The following is a 19,323-nucleotide window of genomic DNA, read 5'->3' on the forward strand; positions in this document are numbered from 1 at the left end:
CCCCCTCTGAGAACTCAGTGTTCTAACCCCATCATCCACACAACAAACCAGGCAGTGATCTGCAGCTACCTTTATTTGGACCAGACATACAAGTTAGACAGTAATAACCACAGCCATGTGGCTTGTGCGGACAAACAGCACTGCTGAGCACCCACCAGTCTTGTTTCTCTGGGAGAGCAGACACACACTGGGACAGTTCACTCTCTGGATAGCAGGGAAGACCAGGCAGAGGAGGACAAGCTGTCTACTAGGGAGCCCAGTGGTGTGAGACGTCAGAGTTGGGAAGTACAAGTACTAGCAGGATAACCGGAAGATGGGGTGCCCTGTAAGTGGCCACCTTCCACCGTAAACTATCTCTGGCATAGACCTGGGCTACAGTATCTTTTTCTCCCAGAGGTGGAGACACAGGCAGGAAACCATGGTAGTTTTCCATGGAAGTTAAAGAGACAGAATTTGTGATATTCAAGTGGCCTGAAACACCCACTGCGCATCTGTTGACTAGTATCAGCTATAGAGGTCGAGTTGAGGATGTAGTTAGGTATGTGCATTCTAGGTCAGGAGCTAACCGGCTTCTTGTCTGCCCGTTTTAGCAATGCTGTGGCAGAACTTGGGCACCATTTTGCTGGTCCCCATCCCTGCTGATGGCCTGTTCAGTCCTTGGAAGGTGAGGGCTTGGCATGGTTCGTGCCACACTATCTTGTTCTTGTGCCCTACTGTTGGTGTTTGAAATGCTGCTGAAACACGGCTTCACAGCAGTTTTTCTTGTAGTGTCCAAAAGGCAGCTGTGCTGTGGGATCTCCCCCAGCGGGCTAGTGGTTGTACCTTATTTTCTCTTTCTTTTCTCCTCATACTTGTAGTAAGGGTTCCGCAACATGAACAGGAGGAGTATAAGGGGGATTATTAAGTAGGGGGCATAGACACCTATAAGGGTTAGTCGTTCACGGAAATTCTTGGGTCTTTGTCCTTTGAAAGCAGCATCTTTGGAGAAATCCTCCAGTAGAAATGTGTAGAGGATTGGAATTAAAGTTGTTATCGTATGAACTGCATAGATGATTGCAGGGGTTCGGATCCACCGGCAGCTTCCTGAAGCAGAGGAAGAAAAAACGACAATTACGTTAAAGTCAGGTCTGGTGAGTCCCAGGGTCCTGGGACACACTCTATCCCATCCCTGCATGTCTGCTCCCTCTCAGCTCGATGGTTCTGCCTCCTCTTGATGGGAAGTCAGACCACACATGTAAAACTGGATGTGTTATACCGCTCAACAGGCAAGCGTATGTGACAGCTAGGACCCACCCAGCTCACTGAGGGTGAGGACTGGCGTACAGCTCAGAAAACAGGAGCAGCAAAACAGCTGGCCAGTCTGATCTAAAACACAGCAGGAGGGGACCCTGCCCCAGCACTCAGAAAGGATCCACATGGGGGCCAGGCGGTGGTGGCGCGCAAGCCTTTAATCCCAGCACTCGGGAGGCAGAGGCAGGAGGATCTCTGTGAGTTTGAGGCCAGCCTGGACTACAGAGTGAGTTCCAGGAAAGGCGCAAAGCTACACAGAGAAACCCTGTCTCGAAAAACCAAAAAAACCAAAAAAAAAAAAAAAAAAAAAAAAAAAAAAAAGCCACATGGGCAAGGGTGCCCAGCTGGATCCTGGGCCTAGAAGATGCTAGTGGGAAGTAAGCTTTCCTACTCTATGAGCTTAGTTTCCAAGGATGGACATGGCTACTTCATAAAGGCATGTATGTAGACATATTTTTTTTTTTAAATTTTAAAAAACTTTTAATTTTTTTTTTTTTTTTTTTTTTTTTTTTTTGAGATAGGGTTTTTCTCTGTAGCTCTGGAGCCTGTCCTGGAACTCACTCTGTAAACCAGGCTGCCCTCAAACTCAGAGATCTCTGCCTCCTGATCTCTGGGATTAAAGACATGCGCCACTATCGCCCGGCAAAACTTCTTTTCTGAGTGTTTTGCCTGCATTCATGTTGTGTGCAGTGTCCCTCAAGGCCAGAAGAGGGTGTTGGATCTTCTACACCTGGAATTACAGATGGTTGTGAGCTGCCATGTGGGTGTTGGAAACCAAACCCAGGTCCTTTAGAAGAGCAGCCAGTGTTTTTAACTGCTGAGCCATCTCTTCAGCCTCTCCATCTCTCCAGGAATAATTTTTAAATGAGAAATTAAGCTCTTCAGGGATTGGCTTGATGCTTCGAGCTTATAAGACAATATACTATCCTAAGTGGAAGGCAGGCCACAGATAAAAAACTGTATGTGTATATGGTGGGTTAAAATGTACAAGCTTATCCTTGGCCTCAGGTTTCACATCATGAGAGAAGTCTAAGTAACTGAGGCAGCCCAGCTTACGGGACATGAGCTGAGCCACATTTAATGTTCCTGTGACATCTATGCCAGCGGAGACCAGATCCTTCAAGCTACAGGGGTTCACTCCTCCAAGAGATTTCTGAGCAAAACTCACATTTCCCACACTACCGACCTTTGAAGAAGGCGTATGCTGCAATGGGGAAGAAGGGCAGCTGGAACACAAGCTCACAGAACACGAAGGACCTGAACCACACCGGAGGGTCCTGCATCAGAGGGTCTTTGAACTCCTTCGAGTACCACCGCAGCAGGTTGCTGAACTGGAAAGACAGGGTCCCGGTGAGTACTACCACGCGGCCTGTGGCCTGTGCAGATTCAGTGGCTCCAGTGAACCAAGATCCCCAGCCAAGAGTCCCTCCCTCCCTGTGCAGCCCTGGTGGCAGCGGTGACATACCCAGCTGGCTCTCATGACATCTAGACCAGTGGTTCTCAACCTTCCTAACGCTGTGACACTTTAACAGAGTTCCTCATACTGTAGTGACCCCCAACCATAACATTATTTTGTTGCTACTTCATACTGTAATTCTGCTACTGTTACAAAATCATAATGTCAACATCTGATATGCAAGATACCTGATATTCAACCCCTGTGAAAGTCATTTTACACCCCCCCAAGGGGTCGTGACCCACAAGCTGAGAAACTGGCCTAGGTGGTCATTAATAAAAACTTACTAGTCATAATTCAGATGTTACCTTCTCTGCACAGTAAGCTTTCATGGGCTCTTCCAATCTAATCTTAGTGCTGCTGTGCATTTGTTTGTAACTCTGTGATAGCACAAACCTAGGTATGTTACTGAAGAGCTGTAGTAACTGCCACTTAGGAGCTTCTCAAGATGTTTACTAAGTGAAAATGACATTCTGCTAACATTTCTTTTTTTTTTTTTTTAAAGATTTATTTTATTATGTATACAGTGTTATGACTACATGTATGCCTGCAGGTCAGAAGAGGGCGCCAGATATCATTACAGATGGCTGTGAGCCACCATGTGGTTGCTGGGAATTGAACTCAGGACCTCTGGAAGAACAACCAGTGTTCTTAACCTTTGAGTCATCTCTCCAGCCCTAACATTTCTTGATAAGGAAATGAAAACCTATCCTGACGTTTTCCCTTTCACAACTGTACATGTAGATTCCTCAAATACAAAAATCAGTTGAATTTTCTTGGGGGCTGAGGTTGAGGGCAGAAGGGAAGTAAATCTAACCTCTGTGGAGACATTTCTATCCTAATATTACAAATACATTAATTTTCATTCACTATCTTCAATCTTTTTTTCTTTAGAAGACCAGCTGGGTATTGGAACTACCCCCAAGTACACAGCATCAAGGTCTGGCAAGGCCTCAGGCTGCAGTCTGGGAATAGCTCCAGCCTCACACCTGTAATCAACCTCACAAATCAAAGTATGCAGGTCCATGCTGACTAGTTACAGACGCAGGAGGCGGGAACCTGCAGCTGCCCCCTCTGCTAGACAGGAGCCAGAAGCCTAGGGGCCTGGAAGCTACTGCCAAAGGCCTGTCAGACTTAGCATCCTGAAGCAAGGTCATCTGCAGCTGTATGTCTGGGCCTTATGAGGTCTTGTCTCAAAAAGGAAGCAAATTAAAGTGACAAAACATCATGGAAACAACACAAATGCACCTTCAAAGCCAAGTAAGCGTCAGGACACGATGAATAATAAGGGCAACTCCAGGGTGTTTATCTTACAATGGAAAACCTAGGGCCATTTTTTGTGTTAATTTCTAATCCAAAGATAAAGGGTGTGGTAGCACCTGGCAATCCCAGCACTTGGGAAGTGGAGGCAGGAGGATCAGGAGTTCAAGGCCAGCCTAGTTGGAGGCTAGGTCTGGGCTACAGACCTGTCTCCAAAACAAATAAAAAACCCAAGCAACAGCAAAGACAGAGGCTAGCTACCGTGGAACAGAGGTCCTTACCACGAGAGCTTTTAAGCAAGCGCCCAGAAACATTGTTGTGCTGGAGTCAGAGACATCAGCACGCACAGCTTTCTGATGTGAAACTGGATTCTTGGCAATACCCTCTGCGTCCTCCTGAGCACTTTTCAGGGCAGTAAGTGAAGGTTAAGTCAGCCTCTCTCGGGACTCTACTTCCTCATCTGTAAATTGAGCAAGTTAGACTAAATGGTTCTTTCCTTGTGCATTTTTTTGGTTTTTTGAGAGCAGGGTCTCTTGTAACTGAGACTGGCCTTGACGTTCTGATCCTCTGCTTCCCAGGTGTTGGGATTACAGATGTGCACCACTACACACAGCCTCACATTACTACTTGCTTGGCAAGATTCACTTCAGAGTCCAGTGTTGACAGGCATTTCTGCCCATTTGAATGTCGCTGTAAACAGTCTGCAGGTCTAGACAGATGTGCAGGACTGCAGTGCTGAAAGGCAGGGAAGAGCGGCAAAGCTGACAACCCCACTCCCAGTCAGCTGGAGCCCACAGGGCCCTACCACCTGCCTGGTGCCAGAAGAGCCTGGACAAAGAGTGGACAAGACAAGGAGGAGGCCCTGTGGGAGGGTAGGACTGTAGGGGCTGGGGGCAAAGGGCCTGGCTCTGGGCAAGGCCTGAACACCAGCACACTATTTCTCCACCTAATAAAATAGTGCTGATGACCCTCAACTGTGTTCAGATGTAGTGAATTAATACATGTGGCCTGTAGACAGTGGCTAACACAGAGGAAGGCCTGTGTGTGGTGGCTGGTTAGTCCATACCCAAATATACTCCAGTTTAACACGACCAAATCTAAGCATGCAACTGCTCGGCATTTAAGTCCTGCACCCCAGGGTTTAAAAGAAACAAATTTCCATTTACACTACACCCTACCTGGAACACGTGGTCTTTCTGAATGGTCTGCTACTGAACCCTGCAGAACCTCATTTAAGATCAGGATAGACTGCTTTCAGACCTACAGGCTCACACATTTCTCTTATTTTCACAGAACTGGTTTACTCATTTGCAAGAGATTTCTAGAAGATGCTTCCTTTCCTTTCTGTTTGAACCCAAGCTCAGGTCTTTAACTATTTCATAATGGTTTTTAGCCCACGTGATTTGATTCAAACAAAGTTAAGTTTGCAAATTTCAGCCCAACCCCTGAGGCCTTCCACATTTTTAAGGAAAAACCCTAGATGAAAAGTTTTAGCTTTTTATAATTGTTCTTTTTTGGGGGTGTGAATTTGGGCTTTGCTGTTTGTTTTAGAGACAGTCTTGCTATGTAGCTTAGGTTGGCCTTGAGCTCGGTCATCCTTATCTCATAGCCTCCTGAGTGCCACCAAACCGGTTCTAAATTCAGCTATCATTCAAGACAAGAGGGGGCAGGATATGGACCTTCCACGGCAGTGGGCCCAGGTGTACGCCTTTACTAACCAACAATACAGACACACAGTTTTTAGTCAGGACATTAAAAAGGCAGGGCCAGCAAGATGGTTCTGTGGCTAAAGAGCTTGGTGCACAAACCTGATGACCGAATCCACTATCCAGAACGCCTACGAAGATGGAAGATGAGAACTGACCCTATAAATTGTCCTGTGACCTCCACACAGGCATCGTAGCCTCTGCTCACACACACAATGATGAATAAAGTTTCAAAAAAGGCAAAAGGGGCAGAGCTAAAGGGCTGGACATGAAACCCAGCACCATGCTCGTGTTAGACACATGACCCATGCTACATCCCTAGCTTGAAAGCTGATAAAAGTTCATCAGATCAAATGTGAGATTGGGCATAGTGACAATAAGCCTTAAAGCGAGCATTTGGGAGGCAGAGGCAGGAAAATTCTGTGAGTTCGAGCCAGGCAGATCTAGATATTGAGTTACAGGACAGCTAGAGCTACACAGTGAGACACTGTCTCGAAAAGCAAAAATAAAATAAATTTTAACTGGTGGTCTGTATAGGGCTGATCAAATTTGAGTTGTTTGGGGAGTGGTGAGCAGGATGAGGACTAGCAGTCAGGAAAGAAACAGGAGCTGTCAGGGAAGAGTAGTGACACCCTATCTCAAAAAGCCATCACTATAGCGGTTCATGCCTGGAAACCCTGTACAGCTCAGACAGTGGATGCTTTGGGTCTAGCCTGTGCTAGGATGAGATACCCCCTCTCTCTTTTTTTTCTTACTTTTTTGTTTTCCAATACAAGGTTTCTCTGTGTAGCCCTGGCTGTCCATGAACTCCCTGAATGCTGGGATTAAGGGCATGTTGTCGCCACCTTCGTGGAGACCCCCCCCCCAAAAAAAAAAAACAAGAGCTGAGGACAGTTCAGGAAGCAAAGCCCTGGGTTTTATCTATACTGCTACCAAACCCCAAAGAAATGGCAATAGGTGGCTCCCTTTCTTCAGGCTGATAGCTAGTGCAGTTCTGATGGCCTCTTCAGGTTTTCAGGCCCTTCTGTGGCAGCAGACTGATGGCACGCAAAGGTATCATGTCCTTACCATGCCTAACAGGACCACAGATGTGTTAGTCAAAGGGATCTTGTCCTGGGTTACATGGTGGGCCTTAAATGTATTACACGTGGCCTTAGAAAAGACGGGGATTTGTGAATACAGATGAAGTGGCAATATGACGGCTGACCGGCAGAGCCGGAAGTGAAAGGGCCACAAGCAGAGGTCAAGGGATAGAGCTCAGTGGCTAGACTGCATGGCAAGTGTGCCCTCGGCTCTGCAAAACATGCCACGAGACACAGGCAGTGTCACAAAGCTGCAGGGCGCAAGGCGCATCTTCTCCTTAGAGCCTGGGACCACCATTTTAAATTCTAACCTCCAGACAGCGGAAGAGTACATCTGGGACAGAGTAAGCCACTGCATTTTAACAGCGTGTTAGAGCAATGATACAAAATGACACGACTTGTATATAGACACACATAGTGTTTCTTGGTGCTGGGATTTGAACTCGGGGCCTCAGGCATGCTGGGCAAATGTTTTCACCAAGGAGCCACACCTTAACCCCACAATTTATCTTTGAGTTTACTGTCTAAGCTATTCTTTCAGAGCTGTGGCTAAAGTAACCCTAGTTACTGCCCTCCTGCAAGGTACTCAATCAACTGTTACTTTAAGGGAAAAAAAGTTGGAGCCATAGAGCCCTGAACATGCCAAGATATTCAGCCAGTTCTTGGAAAAGTCAAGTACTCTTGCTACATACTACCTACGGTTTTCCCATGGAAAAGGTCAAAGGCCTTTCTAGTTATGTGGTTCCACAAACAAACCAGAGTCTTAAGGGGATGGGGGTGACACTGCTCATTGTGTCAGTCCTAACCTTGGGTGAGTGGTAACTTCCAGTGATGGAAGCTATACGGACTCCCTTCTCAGCACCATTGAGAATTCATGGATTTCAGATTAACAACTGCCTTGCAAAGAAGAAACATTTAAAGAGCATTTCAGAGGCAAAATCAAACCTTTTTGTTGTTTCTTTCTTTTTTTTTTTTCAAGACAAGGTTTCTCTATGTAGCCCTGGCTGTCCTGGAACTCACTCTGCAGACCAGGTTGGCCTCGAACTCAGAGATCCCTCTGCCTCTGCGCGCCACTACCGCCCAGCAGACTAAATCTTTAGGTGGATAAATCAGTCTACCTGTAGTTTGGAGAAGCATGCAGAAATTCCCTGAAGGTTACAGATTCCGATAGAGCGGGGAGACCCCTCAAGTTTGGGTCAAAGGATGCAGCTCACCTCCAACCCAATTCAAACAGCCTACCTGAAAAGGCATTTCCTCACCTCTCCTGAAGCTAGATCCCGACCCAGGAGTGATGGATGAATACCACGCAGACTAACCAAGAGCAAAACCCTTCAGACAGGCTTGATTCTACTCGGGTTTTTTTTTTGTTTTTCCCTCTACGGGTTACACTGAACTCTTAAAGCCCATCCAAACACAACTTCAACAAAATCCAACAGGTGACAGACTAGTTCACCCAGGCAACTTCCCTCAGCCACCGGCCGGAGTTGGAACAGTGGGAGCGAAACACACCCAGAGGGCAAAAGGTTTGCAAAGGTTTGGCGAGTAAATGTAGCTCGAACCCAGGACCGCCTGAGTGCTAGGCATGCACCCTACCACTGGGCTGAGAGGAACAGAGCGCTGGTCTTTGGCTTGTCAGACCCAGCCTGGGCCCACGTCAGGCACCGAGCCCACGGGAACCGCGACGGCCACGTGGGGACCCCCGGGCCCTCACCTCCTGCGGGTACAGTTCGGGCGGCAGCACCACCTGCAGGTCGATGAACAGCGTGACGGGGATGTGCGAGACAAAGTAGAGGCCCAGCAGCCACTCGACGCAGCGCCTGGCGGCCGCAGCCCCCATCTTCCGTCCCGTCGGTTGGGATGCGGCTGACACGCCTGCGCCCGGAGCCCGCGACGTGGGAAGAAGCCCGGCGCCCGCGCTGTGGGCCGCGCGGACCCGCCCCCGGCCTACGCAAGCCGCGCCCATTGGCCGAAGAGACGCAGGAGCGGCGCGCGAGTGGGCGGTGGCCCCAGGGGGCCCGCCCATTGCCTACCCGGGCTATCGTTTGAGCGACGGCTTCCCAACTGTTCCCATTGGCTGCTGGGAGCGCCGCGCGACGGGGCGGGGCTCGAGCCATCCACGTCGGCGGGTTCGCGTGCGCGGTGGTGTTCCCCGTTCCGCGTATCGTTCATTTAGCTGGGTTCTGTTCCGGACCCGGATCTGCGGCCCGTGGAGCTCCCCACGCGGTGACGGTGCCGGAGCGCCGCGAGACTGGCCTTCGTGCTGGCGCCAAAACCACAAATAACGAGCTTCTATCCTGGTCCCTGCCAGGCTTGGGACAAGATGGGGCTGCCGTTCACTGAGAAGAGGGGGCACGGGAAGTGGGTTCAAAGGAAATCCAGTTTGGGCTTGCAGACGCTGAGCGAGGTTAGGACTTGGGTGTTGCTCAGTGGTAGCGCACTTGCCCAGCGCTCAAGAAGTCCTGGGTTGTTTCACCTGCGCGATTTGAAACAGACTCTTTCCCCCTACCTTCCCCCCAAAAAAGGGCTGGCAATGGGTGGACCTCTCTGAGGTCTAGGCCAGCCTGGTCTACGAAGGAGTTACAGGCCAGCCAGGGACAGAGACCCTATCTCAAGCCAAAACAAACAGACCTTGAGTGGGCTGCCGCACCTGGGTGAACACGCCTAACCGGCAGTTGGAGGAACCTGGGTGACTAGATTTGTAAGACAGCGATCTAAGTGGGTTGAAGGGTAGAGAGCAAAGTGCATGTAAGATGTCTTACAGAAGCTCCAACCTCGGGGGCCATGGGAGGAGGCGACAAGAGAATGTGGTCACAGGGAGGAGTGGCGCCGCCGCATCGCAGGCACCGACCTTATGGCTGTAGAGCAGTGAATCAGGAGGTGGGGAATGGAGGCTGGGAGTGCAGACAGCTGGTCGTGAGGGGGTGGAGAGACGGACTCCAACATGTCCTCTTTCTTTTTTATCTTTGCCACCCTTTGTTCCTGTTGTTTGTTTGTTTGTTTGTTTGAAGATTTATTAATTATGTATACAATGTTCTGTCTTCAGGCCAGAAGAGGGCACCAGATCTCACTACAGATGGTTGTGAGCCACCATGTGGTTGCTGAGAATTGAACTAAGGACCTCTGGAAGAGCAGCCAGTGCTCTTAACCTCTGAGCCATCTCTCCAGCCCCCATTCCTGGTTTTTGTTTTTGTTTTAAACGCTTTCTTTCACTTATAATGCGCAGTGTATTGTTCTTAATTCTTATATGAAGAAAATGAGAAGAAAACTTGTGGTTAGGAATTGACCATAGAAACCACACCTGGGTTGGGACCTGGGCAATGCTGAGACAGGCTAATTTTCCTGAAGACGTGAGTGATGACAGAAAAGCCATCAACGGGGTGGGTCCCATGCTTGGTGCCCTCACTGCTCCAGAGGCTGAGATGAGGAGGCAGGTGAACACACATGAACTCCCAGCTTCACCAACATGCCTGCTCTCGGCCGTGGCTGACTCCCGCAGCAGTGGTGGCACCTGCCACTGCTGGACTGACTGACCACAGGCCAGGGCGTGTCCTCTTTCTTTTCTATTTATTTTTTGAGACAGCCTCTCACTACGGAGCCCTCCTTGGCCTGCAACTGGCTGTGTAGACCAGGCTAGAATGGACCTCCCAGAGCTCCACCCTGCCTCTACCTACCAAGTTATGGGATTAGTCATGTGGCACCATGCCCACCCCAGCGTGCCCATTTCAATGAAGGAGATGACGGTGTTTAAATGAGCTGGACTGTAGTGGTGCACGCCTTTGATCCCAGCACTTGGGAGGCAGAGGCAGGTGGATCTCTGTGAGTTCCAGGACAGCCTGGACAGTCAAAGCTGTACACAGAGAAACCCTGCCTCAAAGAAACAAAACATGTTTAAATGGGTTCGAAGTTTCTGCCCACAGAGGAGGAAGGGAGGGCAGAGATTAGGATTAGGCCAGGTAGTCTGTGAGCCCCAAGGGGTTGGCAATGCTGAATTGGATGGCCCTTGACTTGGAGACCCCAGTCTCCTAGGCTGTTTCCTCCCGTGTGGGGTCTGCTCAGGAAAATGATGTTGGATGCACCAGGGAGAGGGTGGTCAGGAAGATAAAGGTGATCAGAAGGTGGACCAGAGTGGTTGAAGTGATCCAGTGTGGGACCCAAGGAGGGTAGGGAGAGATGAGGCCATGGGTGGTGGGCACTGGGAGAAAGTTGAAAGGCAAATGGCTTAGGCCCTGCTGAGCAGCCAGCCGGCCGGAGTTTGGGATGTTCTGCCTTTAGAGGGAAGGTCTTTGCAGATGTGGCCCATGGACCAAGTACCCAGTGCCACAGGCAATGACAGGGACGTGGGTGAGGGCAGAGATGTGGCCTTGGGGGGCAGGAAGGCTGATGACCTGGCTTCAAGGAATGTGGGAAAATGAACAGCCTGTGCTGTGGGGGAGCGAAGCCCTAGACAAAGCCAGGTGCCAGGTTCTGAGGTGACTGCTGAGGGTGTGGAGGACAGTGAGGAGGGTGGAGAGAGAGAACAGCAGCCTGCAAGGTCTGAGTAGATGACTGCTGGAGCCCGTTTAGGCTTTACCCAGCAGGTCTGCATAGAGGATGATTGGAGCACGGGCCCGAGTGCAGGTGTCTGAGATGGTCTGCACTTGGCTGTGCTGGGGGAGGAGGTTTTTTTGCTCCACCCCTTGGCATTCCTTTAAAAACCCTAGGGCAGAGACAGTCAGGGCCCGATGGATCAGGATCCAGGCCCTCTCGAGGCTATCCTATATTTTCTATCTTATTCTTCCCCCTCTATATCCTTCTAATATTTCCTTCTGCTTCTACTCAAGAGTACTCTGGGGAAATGTGGGGGTGAGGGACGGCCCCCCACAGATGACCATTTGAGAACAGGATTCCTCTCAGGTTGGCTTGCCTAGGCCCTCGGGGTCAGAGAATGAACATTCAATATCCAGAACCTTTTAGAGATGCTCTAAACTCATTTTTTTCTAAAACAAAACAAACGAACCCAAGACAAAACAAAAGGCTAATACCAAAGGAACTTCAGGCCACCTGAGGAGAGTCTGTCTGAAGAAAGGCTTTAAGGAAAAGCTGTTGCCCGTCCTCAGCTCAGGCCTCCAGTTCTACGTGAACAGCCTCCTTCCTCCTATCCCCAAACCATCTATGTGGATGTGAAGTCCTTGGAGGGCCCAACACCTCGTGAGGAAACAGACTTAGTGTTTGTCCAGGTCACGACGTGACAAGGCAAGAGTGGCACCTGCCTGCAGCCCAGACTCTTCATGGTGGGAGTAGTCTTTAGTTCAGGCCTTCCCTCCATCCCTTCTTCACGAGAGCCCTCTCCAGACCAGGCCCAGGAAAGGCCTGGCCAGGTTGGGGTCACTGTACCCAGCTATATTCAGAAAAGGGACTGGCACAATGTGCTCTCCTCCCAACACTCAGAATAGCCCTGAGGAGTGGCCACACCCTGCAAAGTGTGAGGAGTGCAAACCCCTGTACTCCATCCTGACGTGGCTTCCAGCTTCAGGTTTCTGCCCAGGGAACATGGCAAGTGAGCACCTGTCGGTGTAACAAACCCAGCCAAGTTTGTTATCTACAGATAAAGGTTTCGAGGCCAAGGCTTCCAGCCGAAGGCCCTTCATCCAAAATATCACCTCACCCCCAGCCGTGGTCTGGTTTTCAATTTTAGTGGGAGATCAGAGGTTCTTTTTTCTTATTTTTTTAAATTTTTGTTTGTTTTTTTGAGATATGGTCTCTTTATGTAGCCCAGGCTGTCCTGAAGTTCACACTGCAGACCAGGCTGGCCTCCCAACTCACAGAGATCCACCTGCCTCTGCCTCCCGAGAGCTGGGATTAAAGGCATGTCACACCTGGCTTTTTTTTTTTAAATTTTTGAATTAAAAGGTTTGTTTTTTTAAATATATTTTAAACTATCTTTAAAGATTATTTGTTGGGGGCTGGAGAGATGGCTCAGAGGTTAAGAGCACTAGCTGCTCTTCCAGAGGTCCTGAGTTCAGTTCTCAGCAACCACATGGTGGCTCACAGCCATCTATAATGAGATCTGGTGCCCTCTTCTGGTGTGCAGGCATGCTTCCAGACAGAACACTATACATAATAAATAAATCTTCTTTAAAAAAAAAAGATTATTTGTTTATATTATTATGTGTCCTATTGAGAGTGTTGGATCCCCTGGGACCAGAGTTGCAGACAGTTGTTAGCTACCACGTGGGTACTGGGAATTGAACCCGGGTCCTCTGGAAGAGCAGCCAGTGCTCTTAACTGCTAAGCCATCTCTCTAGCCCCTGTTTGTTTGTTTTTGAGACAGGGTTTCTCTGTATAGGCCTGGCTATCCTGAAACTTGGTATGTAGACCAGGCTGGCCTCGAACTTGGAGATTCAGCTGCTTCTGCTTCCTGAATGCTGGCATTAAAGATGTGGACCACCACCTAGCAAAAGTTTTTTGTTTTGTTTTTTAAATCTTTCAATCTCTGTCTGTCTGTCTGTCTGTTTCTCTCTGTGTGTAGGGCACAGGCATGTGAGTACAGTGCCCACAAAAGCTGGAAGAGGATGTAAGATGCCCAGGAGCGAGAATTGCAGGTGGTTGTAAGCTGCCTAGTGTGGGTGCTGGGAATTGAACTCGGGTCCTCTTCAAGAGCAGTATACATGGTTCACTGGTGAACCATCTCTCCAACCCTAAAACTGAAATTATTAATTTGAGGAAGTCACTCACGTGGCCCTGGAGAGACTGGAGGAGGGGCCTACAGCTACTCTGCAGTCACCATGGTGCTCAGTGACTTCCCTGTCCCCCTGGGAAGAGACTGTGCTTAAGGCCTTTTACATTAAAAACAACAACCAAACATAGCAAAACACCTCACCCGCTGATTGGAATCAGTGTATCCAAGTCGACGTATGTGTTGTGATATACAGATACTGCACAGTGATGAGTCCCAGATGTGTGTCACTAACAAGTGGGAATTAATTCAAATACGGCTTTAGTGTTCTGAAAACCTTAGTCAGTGGGGAGCCGAGTCATTGGACTTACAAAAGCTAGCAGAGAAGTACACATGACTCCGCAGCCTTACACTTACTAAAACCACAAGCAATGGTTTTCTCTACTAAATATATTGGCAACGACGATCCTTGAAAAATTACTTGCAGGCCAAGCATGGTGGTCCATGTCTAATCACAACACTTGAGAGGCAGAGGCAGGAGAATCAGGAGTGCATGGGCATACATACTTGGCTACATGGCAGGTTCAAGGCGAGTCTAAACTACATGAGACCCTGACTTTAAAAAAAAAAAGAAAAAGAAAAAATTGGGGCTGGAGAGATGGCTCGGAGATTAAGAACACTGGCTGCTCTTCCATAGGGCCTGAGTTCAATTCCCAGCAACCATATGATGGCTCACAACCCTCTATAATGAGATTTGGTTCCCTCTCCTGGAATGCGGGCATACATGCAGGGAGAATGCTGTTAACATAATAAGTAAGTCTTAAAGAAAAGTGTGTGTGTATTATTTGAGACAAACACCTCAGTGCCCCCTAGTGGTAGGAAGGGAATTCTGGCATAATAAGTACCCTAGGTGGAAGGGGCGTGGAGGAGGCTTGCTTTACTCATTGACAGTCACCGCACAGAGCTTCCCTCTGTCCCTGCTTCCCTCTGCCCTGCACTTAGCCCGCACCTCCCTCCTCACCACAGCAGCCTGCCTCCTCCATCCCATCCTTGTGCATTTTAAGGCTCAGGTGATGGTCACCCATGCTTTGCCTCTCTTTGATGGCACCTCCACCTGTGACTGCGACACTCTGAGAGCTTGTCCCTTTCCACTTTGAGCATGTCCCTCCTCTGCCCCACACAGACTGTCCCCTTGTGTCACTGGGAAGGAACACGGTGCAAGGTCTGACTTGAGAGGTTCTGGAGCTCTGGAAGACGTCGTGCCCTGGAATACTGCTGTGGCCCACACCGACGGATAGACTCATACCTCAAAACGAAACCACGAGGCAGGCATTCACACCAAAGGGCAGTCATCAAACCAGAGCTAGGATCCTGCCAATGCTGGAGATTCGGCACGGGGGATGCAGGAGACTGAGAACCATCTCCTGAGCCCCCTGGTTTCACCAGGCCGCTGGGGCTGGGTTGCCTTGAGAGGCCATCTTTTTGAGTCAAAGAATCGGTGTGTGGGGGCAGATGGGCAGAGCTGGCAGGGGCTAATCCTGAAAGACAAAACTCTTTTGTCCTTGCTCTTCTGGAGTTAGGCTTTGAAAGCTGCATTAGCCAGGGCCTGGTGGTACATGCCTTTAATCCCAGGAGTCCGAGCACCGGGGAGGCAGAGGGGCCTCTTGCTCATCAAACAAGCACTTTACCACTGACCTCCACCTGCCAACGCAGCTTTCTTCCTTTATTTGAGACAGGGTCTCACTGTGTAGCTCTAGCTGGCCTGGAACTTAGTATGTGCACCAGGCTGGTCTTGAACTCACGGAGGTCCTGCTGCCTCCCAAGGGCTGGGATTAAAGATGTGTCACCATAACTAGTTTCCAGCATTAGACATTTTCTTTTTCTTTTCTTTTTTTTTGTTTTTCGTTTTTTCGAGACAGGGTTTCTCTGTGTAGCTTTGCGCCTTTCCTGGAACTCGCTTTGGAGACCAGGCTGGCCTCGAACTCACAAAGATCCGCCTGCCTCTGCCTCCCGAGTGCTGGGATTAAAGGCGTGCGCCACCACCGCCCGGCGCATTAGACATTTTCAAAGTACATTTTGGTGGTGGAGGTGAACTCAGGGGCCCATTCCTTTATGACCTGCCCCACTCCCTCCCAACTTCATGTCTCCCTTTTTCATAGCTCTCCAATTGTGCTGACCACATACACCAGTGTGTATGCCACACTGCTGAGAGCTGTCCCATTATGCCCAGAAGATAGATTCACTCTGGTCCTCCCCAACCTCCGGCTCTTACAATCTTTCCAGCCCTCTTTTCTCAATGGTCCCTGAGCTTAAAGGTGATAGGAGGGAAAGGAATAATGGAGAGAGAGGTCTCAGTGAGGAGGGGGATGGGAGGGCAGGGTGGAGGAGGGGATCAGGAGAGGGATAACCAACACTTAGGATGTTTGAAAAAGCCATATGGAAGCCTGTTTTATAAGCTTCCTAAATATATATGGTAGCATATGCCTTTATTTTTAAAGATTTATTTATTCATGTATATGGGTACTTTGTCTGCATGTACATCTGCACACCAGAAGAAGGTATCAGGCAGTTGGGAGCTCCCATGTGGGTGCTGGGAATTGAACTCAGGACCTATCGGAAGAGCAGTGAGTGCTCTTAACCACTGAGCCACCGCTCCAGCCCCTGGCATATGCCTTTAATCTCAGCACTTGAGAGGTAAAGGCAGGCAGATCTCTGTGAATTCGAGACCAGCCTGGTCTACTTAGTGAATTCCAGGCCAGCCAGAGCTACACAGTGAGAACCTGACTCAAAATACACAAACCAATAAAAAACGAACATACATACATTCATAAAAGAGTTTAATTGAAGCTACCTTACACAGGGGATAAGAAGCCGTATGTTGCCAAATAAAAAGCCCTGTACCAGGTATGGGATACCTTCCCTTCTTTAGGGGTGTCCTGGGACCCCCTAACACAACACAGGCTGTTCCCACTGCTCTTGGTTGTCCACCAGAACTTGATGGTGAGACTATTGCTGAAAACACCACACACTTTGGCCACAGGACATAGAGAAATCAAGTCGATATTGACCAGGAAGCACCCTCCTTACTGGCTAGCTGCCACAGTACCAGAAGGCGCTAGGCAGGCTGCCAGGAGGTGGGGAAGTAGCAATTAGCAGTCTGACCCAGCTGTGAACCCTGTGAGCCGCACTAATGACCAGTGTGGCAAGATATGCCAATGGATACAATAGCGGCCGGCATGGTCTGGGATGACCAACTACTTTATTAGATTTACGGCCTGTCACACAGGAAGAAACACAGGCCGGGTGCTGTAAATTTATCCAAGAATCCATGGTTGGGGAGCTCACATGCCCCAGGGGTGAACCCACTGGTACTATCCTGCTGCATGGCAGAGCATCAAAGTGCCCTATTTGTATCTCTATACCCATGCATCGGTTCAGCTCTCAGACCTCAGCGGAGACGTGTCTTCGTGCGGTAGACATCGGAGATCCTCAGGCCTCGGTGTGTGCCACCATGCCCAGCTTTTAGGTATTCACTTTGTGTGTGTGCATGTGGATGCGGGAGGAAGGCAATGCTTTCTTCTACCCAATCGACCCCAGGGATCCAGGTGGCAGGCATTGCCACCCCCTGAGCCATACCACTGGCCCCATTTGTTGTTGTTTTTTTTGTTTTTGTTTTTGTTTTAAATCTTTTCTCCTTTGGCTCTTTGCTCTTTTGGGGGACCCCACCACCCAGCTCCCAAATAAACCACACACGGAGGCTTATTCTTATATTTTTGGTTGTGAGCCTAGCCTTTAATGGCTGAGGCATCTCTCTAGCCCAAGATTTATTCTTAATTATAAATGCCCGACTTTAGCTTGGCTTATTCTAGCCAGTTTTTCTTAACTTTAAATTAACCCATCTACCTTTTCTTACTTCTGTATGTCTTACTTTCACTCTTACTCTGTGGCTGGCTGTGTGGCTGTGTGGCTGTATGCTAGGCTGGCCCCCAGCATCCTCCTCTCCTTGTTCTCTTGCTTTCTTCTTCTCCCAGATTTCTATTTATTCTCTCTGTCTGCCAGCCCCACCTATCCTTTCTCCTGCCTTCCTATTGGCCACTCAGCTTTTCATAAGACCATCAGGTGTTTTAGACAGGCACAGGAACACAGCTTCACAGAGTTAAACAAATGCAACATAAAATAATGCAACACATCTTTGTATCATTAAACAAATGTCCCACAGCATAAACAAATGTAACACATCTTAAAATAATATTCTACAACACCCATTAGCTTCTATAAACATCTAGAAGATAAGTAGTTCAGGCTTTGCTGGCCAGCCTCTATCCAAGCTACTCTTCTGCCTTTGTGTAAATAGAATCATGGACAGGATTGAAAGAGTACATGTGGCCATGTTCTAATTAAGCTTGATCAAAACAGTGGTCAGCTTCACCTATAGTCTTCATGGTCAAAGCCTAGTGGCCATAAAGTAAGAGAAGAGAGCACGGAGGGAGTCACACCATAGTTCTAAGGCCTTGGCCTGGAAGTGGCAATACACCTTCCCTTCCTTCAGAGGTTATTTACATACCTGACCACATTTTGTCACTAGGGGGCGTGGAAATCCAGACTTGCTGCATGCCTGCAGTCCATAAACTCCCGGTAGGGGGCAGTTTCCTATGCAGAAATTTTGGTGACTCTCATTATATCTGAATCTGCTTGAATCTTAGAAAAAGGTGTGCTGGATAAATGGCAACATTAATAAATTATTTCTCAACTAGTAGCAAATAATGGGGCAAAGACCATCAACAGATGTCACTGTGTGCCATTTGCTGAAGAATAAAATGTGATTTTGAAATATTTCTCCACGGTGTGGTGCCCAGGTCTGTAATCCTAGTGCTTGGGAGACGGAGGCTGGGAGATCATGGGTTCAAAGACAGACTCCATTACATAACAAGTTTGGGTCCAGCCTGAACACATGAGACAGTGCCTCAGAAAAGCCCAAACCAATTTCTCCACAGGTTAGTTAATACAAGAGAAGAGGGAGTCTCTTGCACAGTGCAGACCTCTGGTAATCAATGTTGATCACATGATCATACAAATTATCATCCAAAGACAAGATGTTTGTGCCTCCTGATGGGATGGAATGGGGGCAAAAACCACTCATATCCCTTAAAAAGTATCATCATTGACACACACACACACCCTCCACCGGATGTGAGATTACTGAATGTGACTTAGGGTTTAGGACAGCACAGGGGAGCCTTCAGGAGTGCAGGACCTACCACTTGTCCAGGGGACCACAACTGGGAATATATTTGATTCCACAGCCACTAGCTACTATGTCTTCAAATTCATCTGCATTAAACTTGGGGAAGCCCCATTTCCTTGAGATGTGGATCTAGTGGCCGAGGAACTTGAGCTTGGTTCTATGCAGGGTCTCAGTCACGTGTTCCTTATTGTGTAGTTTGGTGTGGATGGACATGATGACTTGGCCACTGTGCCCTGGGGCCTTCCAAAGGCACCCTGTATACCCATGGGACTAGGGACTGGGGACAATACTGAGATCAGAGACCTGAATAGTCACCAGAAAATTGCCTCCAAGGCTTCTCAGAGCAACCTATATAGGCAACAGGCCCATGCATTCCCAAAGAGGCTGCCATTTGCAGCCACCACATACAAGCCTGATGATCTTTCCAAAAATGTTAACAGATATCTAAACCCAAGGAAACAAACTGAATATACAGATCTTTGTCTATTTTTTTTTTTATGACAGCTGGCTCTGCCTTTTCTCTTCTTTTTATTTATTTTTTTTAAGATTTGTTTATTTGATTTTTTTTTTTTTCTGAGACAGAATCTTTGTGTAGTCCTGACTGTCCTGGAACGAGCTCTGTAGAATAG

At 48.6% G+C, this 19,323-nt stretch overlaps 1 protein-coding gene and 1 pseudogene across 1 annotated transcript; both read right to left on the minus strand.

The window, feature by feature from the left end:
• Positions 1 to 55: 55 nt before the first annotated feature.
• Positions 56 to 8,717, minus strand: Tmem97 (transmembrane protein 97). The gene is made up of 3 exons (XM_059271294.1): positions 8,506 to 8,717; positions 2,477 to 2,621; positions 56 to 1,083 (listed from the first exon to the last, which is right to left on the minus strand). Exons 1-3 carry the CDS (start codon positions 8,629 to 8,631, stop codon positions 824 to 826), a joined length of 531 nt encoding a protein of 176 aa, XP_059127277.1. The 5' UTR covers positions 8,632 to 8,717; the 3' UTR covers positions 56 to 823.
• A 10,297-nt stretch (positions 8,718 to 19,014) lies between these two features.
• Positions 19,015 to 19,112, minus strand: LOC131918120 (small nucleolar RNA SNORA70; annotated as a pseudogene).
• Between the last annotated feature and the right edge of the window lie 211 nt (positions 19,113 to 19,323).

This window comes from Peromyscus eremicus, chromosome 8a (genome assembly GCF_949786415.1).
Source record: "Peromyscus eremicus chromosome 8a, PerEre_H2_v1, whole genome shotgun sequence".
Classification (NCBI taxonomy): domain Eukaryota; kingdom Metazoa; phylum Chordata; class Mammalia; order Rodentia; family Cricetidae; genus Peromyscus; species Peromyscus eremicus.